Source organism: Coffea eugenioides, chromosome 1 (assembly GCF_003713205.1).
Source record: "Coffea eugenioides isolate CCC68of chromosome 1, Ceug_1.0, whole genome shotgun sequence".
In the NCBI taxonomy this organism is placed as follows: Eukaryota; Viridiplantae; Streptophyta; class Magnoliopsida; order Gentianales; family Rubiaceae; genus Coffea; species Coffea eugenioides.
Window position 1 is genome coordinate 30442111 of NC_040035.1, and position 5200 is coordinate 30447310.

General features: G+C 35.7%; 1 protein-coding gene across 1 annotated transcript; it reads left to right on the forward strand.

Moving 5' to 3' along the window:
* Positions 1-1204: 1204 nt before the first annotated feature.
* On the forward strand, positions 1205-3910 carry LOC113770201 (luminal-binding protein 5-like). Its single transcript, XM_027314600.1, has 5 exons — positions 1205-1326; positions 2006-2150; positions 3307-3426; positions 3498-3582; positions 3747-3910. Exons 1-5 carry the CDS (start codon positions 1205-1207, stop codon positions 3908-3910), a joined length of 636 nt encoding a protein of 211 aa, XP_027170401.1.
* The last annotated feature ends 1290 nt before the right edge of the window (positions 3911-5200 follow it).

Genomic DNA, 5200 nt, shown 5'->3' on the forward strand with positions numbered 1-5200 from the left:
GCTAAAATATTTACAAATTATAAAAGTATATTTTCACTTATATGTAATTAACAAATTTTGCCACCTATATTGATGAAAATTTGTGTTTTTGTACTAAAAAATTAAAGAATAATACTATAGCAATAAAATCTATGCTTCAAACCAAATTAAAAATAAAAAAGCATGATGATTGGTCTCAAATGTTGGGAAAATGATTATTTTTATTGAAACTATGTTATAACCATATAATTTGAGTTTAATTATTTTCAATTACATGATGTTCTTTAGTGCTGCAATTATAAGAAATTAGTATAAAATATTAGCAAATTATAAAAGTACATTTTCAATTATATGAAATTAACAAATTTTGCCACCTATGTTGATGAAAATTTTTATTTTTTGCTAAAAAATAAAGAATAATACTATAGCATTAAAATCTATGGTTCAAACCATATTACAAATCCAGAAAAAAACATGAATTTTGGTATCAAATGGAGGGAAAATGAGTGAAGTCAAAATTTTGATCAAATCATAGTGAAAGTGCCGCGCAACAAAAACAATATCCAAAGCAAAGCAAAGACCAAAGCAGCGGAACACATTCTGAAAAGAAAAGCAACGGAACACTTGGTCTGAGTTAAAGCAACGGAACACTTGAGCAACACAAACTTTCACCGAGCTGAAACAAACAAGCTTCTACACTGAGCACAAAACAGAGCTTCCGCACGGCACCTGATACCTTCACCCACACAACAAATCCGTTCTCTGGCTTCTCACTAGCATCACCATGGCTGTCCAGCATTAAAGGGCAAGGTTTTCATTGGAAAGGTTCATTTTTCTCTCTCCTATACATTTTCCCCAATTTTTCCAAATCCCTAATATTCTACAATATTTTTTGCAAATTTCTGCCCAAAATCTTTTAGCTGTCGAGGAAGAAAAGGGGGACGTTGGCAGGGGAACGAAGGAAAAGACTAAAGTTTCATTTGGGGGCTGGTGATTGAGGAAGTGAAACCAGAAACAGAGAAAGGTCTTGGCCTGGAGGGGACACAAAGAAAATACAGAGCAACAGCCGCTCATCGGCCATCACAGCGCGCAATCTCCATAGCTGCCATCACTCTGCTCTCATCCAATTTCCGCCACGGCACCTCCATTTCGTGCGCCGCCTAGCTGCCTGACGCATCTCCCCTTCCCGCACGGCCTTTCTCTCTCACTGTCGCTCCTCGATTTCATGTTGCCACCCACCACTGGCGCCCAGCTCCAGCGCGGCTACCATGGCAGCTACAGCCGCCTGATCATTCGCACCTTCCTTCGACCATCACCATCGCCTACAGACTTCGCCAAGCAAACGCTGTAAGCCGTCTGCCTTCTTTGAATTTTAGTTTTCCATTTTTAGTATGAACATTGAAAAGTCTCAAAGCATGTTTGCCGTGCGTTTGTTCAGTGCCAACTTCATGTTGATTGCTAACGATTTTAGATTGTATGCTATTGTATATTGTTTGGACTGAAATCTCTTGTGTTTTGACAAATTTTGGGGGGCTAATTACAGTCCCAATTGAGCAAAAATTGCTGGATCCTTCTATGCCCATGTACTGTTTGTTAAAATGCCCGAGTGAAGGTCTAAATAGAAGATTGATGCCTAATCTGCTTGGGGAAGACGATCGTTTGCTTAAATTTGCAATTCCGGTCATTCCATTTTCTTTTTTGTAATTTAGCCCCAGAGTTCCTGAACTTCGTAATTCGACCCTAAAACATCCATAATTCATTCAGTTAAGTCCCTATTTAGTTGCATTTGAACCCTTCTAAGAATATCACTTTCAAACTCCATTTACGTTTTCTGTTGTTTTCTATGGCTTTTTTGTTTAGTTTTATGAAGTTGGATGTTTCTTTTCCTGTATCATTTGTTTTGCAATTTGTTTCTTGGCAAAATTGAAGTGGGTTTTTCTTAGAATCATTAGTAAAGGTTGGTTTGATTTGGTTTGGTTGTTTTTTTTAAAATATAGCAAGCTTTTGCTGTTTTCTTGCCCATAAGGTCTGTTGGAGTTCAAGGTGATCAAAGAACACATTCTCATGTTGTTGCATTGAGAGCTGTCACAAGTCAATATGGGATGACTGCTGACTGGTACAATTTTGAACACAATTTCCTTGATGTTGTTGCAAGAAAGATATGCAATAGTGTACGTGGTGTAAATCGAGTTGTTCAAGATATTATTTCCAAGCCTCCATCAACAATTGAATGGGAATAATATCATGTGATATGCAGCGTGGTTGATAAAGTTTGGAAAAATCTTGCGGCTTTCTAATATAAATGAAATTTTTTTTATCTGTAAATTGGTTGGAAATGATTCAAATTAGTTCTCTCCAATTAAGCCAAAAAGTATATCAATTCGAAATGAGCCAAAAAACAAAGAGTTATTATCTGCCACGCCCTCCTCACGTAGCAAGTGACTAAAGATTTTTAGAATAACTATTATAGGATCTTCTTTAAACTAACTCAGTTCGCTAATTTGATAGGTACTATTTGATACTTTCAAAGCCATTTTTTAGCAAGGAAGGATTGGGAAGGAAGAAAAAAGGGAGATGGGAAAAAAAAACCATTAACCACTAGGCTATCTATCAGATTGTTCTTCGCAGTTCATATCCTTCTTCTGTTCCTGCACTGTTTGTTAGTTTGATACTTGATGTTCATTTCATTTTCTTGAAATTAAATGAGTTCTTATTTTTTCCACTTGTTCTTGGGATGGTCACCACAATGTTTGAGCAAGCTCTTCGAACTCTTCAATCCCACGGTTGCTCGAGTAATTGTGGATTTCATCATGAGTGTGGAATTGCTTCATCCTGCAGTGTTTTAGTTTTTTTCTCTCAAAAACTATACATAAGAGTTTTACTTTTTCCAATAATATTTTTCGGTGCAAAAGGCTGTCTATCTACAATTTCCATCACCAAAGAATAAGCTGCAAAATTGGGAATAGTCATTGGAATAGATCTTGGAACTACCTATACATGTGCTCATATTTACAAAAATGGTCATGTTGAAATCACAGCAAATGACCAAGGAATCGTATTAAGCCATCATGGATTGCATTTGCTGGTAGCGAAAGACTGATTCGATGTTAATGTTGAAAGAACTATCTTTGATGTCAAGAGACTTATTGGATGAAAGTAAGGCACACTCGTGTATTTATCATTTTTGCTGGAACATTTTGGTGTGTATACATATGCTCACTGAAGTCTTAACTGTTATATAACAGGATTGAGACTAATGAAGTTTAGAGGGATATGAAGCTCGTTCCTTGTAAGATTGTGAACAAGGATGGAAAACCTTATATCTAGGTGAAAATTAAGGATAGTAAGGTTAAAGTCTTCAGTCTTGAGGAAATTAGTGTAATGGTTTTAACTAAGATGAAAGAAGCAGCTGAAGCTTTCCTTGCAAAGAAAATTAAGGATGTTGTGGTAACTGTTCCCGGTATAGTTCAATTTCTAGAGTTACTCGTTGAATCATATTTTACTTCAATGATGCCCAGAGGCAGGCAACAAAGAATGCAGGTATTATTGCTGGGCTGAATGTTGCTAGGACTATCAATGAACCCAGAGCAGCAGCAGTTGCCTGTCTAACTACGAATTAAAAAAGTTTATCTAACTACACTAATTAACTGTTGATTTTGCAAAATATTGAACAATGATTAAAGCAACCAATTTCTTGTATAAGTTTTATTAGTTACATTTCTTATAAAAAGCTTTCATATGGTTCTAATTGCTCTGTTTTATTGTAGGCAAAGGCTTTCATCAAAGGATTATAGAATATTTCATCAAGTTGATTAACAAGAAACATGGAAAGAACATCAGCAACCACAATAGACCACTTGGAAAACCGAGGGAAGCTGAACGTGCCAAAAGAGCTTTAAGCAGGCAGCAGCAAGTTAGGACTCATGCTTGATTTGACGAGTTGAACAATGACCTCTTTAGCAAAAACATGGGACTTGTCAAGAAGGCTATGGGGGATGCTGGTTTGGAGAACCACCAGATGCATGAAATTGTTCCTGTTAGTGGGGCTACCAGGATCCCAAAAGTCCAATAACTTCTCAAGGACTACTTTGATGGAAAGGAACCCAACAAGAGTGTAAAACCAGATGAAGCAGTGGCTTATGGGGGTGGTGTTCAAGGAGGTATTCTAAGCCGGAAAGGTGGTGATGAAAGCAAAGGTACTTTTTAAAATTTTTAATGGACATGTAAAACTTGATATTTTGCAAACTTAAGATGCAACTTGATTGTCTCAAGAAAGTTGAAACTGTTGGTATTGAAACTGTTGCTGTGGCAATGACCAAGTGATTGGTACTTGTGAATTTATTTTGCTGCTTCATAATTTATGAATTCATTCCTTGTGAACCCAGAACAAAAAAAAAATTTGCATGTGACCAAGTTGTAGCAATATCTTGCTACTTCCATTAACTGTTACTGCAGTAATGACCAAGTGATTAGTACTTGTGAATTTATTTCATTGTCATCTGAGTTGTTGTTACATGTTAATGGAATGTATTTGAACGTCAAAGGAGCCTCTTTCTTTTGAATCATCTATACTAAATTACTGTTGTATATGTAAATATCATGCTTTCCTTTTTCTTGTGAATCATCATTACTGCATTGGCTGTATCCTTTGTATTAGTACATGACTACTCTTTGAACTAATATATTTTTGACTAATACTCCTTTTCACTCCCAGCCCAAGTTCACGATACACACCACATCACTCTTTTCATCATCTAAAATATTAAAAATATTACAATAACAAATACAACCTTACTAACAGGTCTAAAGTTCCCACGCCTTGCATGGGAAGCAATCACCTAGTTTTAATATATAAACAACCAAAAGCATAAACATTAAACAATAATTACTGTGGGAGTCCAATTTAATTGTTCAATAAGTTGAGCTATTTAAAGAAGAAGAAAGAAAATTTAAAAAAACTGTTTTAGAGAGCTCTTTAGTTGAGCTTATGCAGTGTTGTATTTGTATAGATTGGACTGTGATTTCTAACTTCTTGCTGGTGTTGTAATATGTGGGCCAAATTATATGAGGTTCTTAATGAATTGTAATTTTTGTCTTAATAATCTAAGTCTCATTACTTGTTCTTTATTATTGTACTCCTCCCCTTACCTACTTCTTTTACTCTTTTATGACAGATAAATGCTATTCATACTAGCTTTTGGAAGATATCTATGGTTATGGT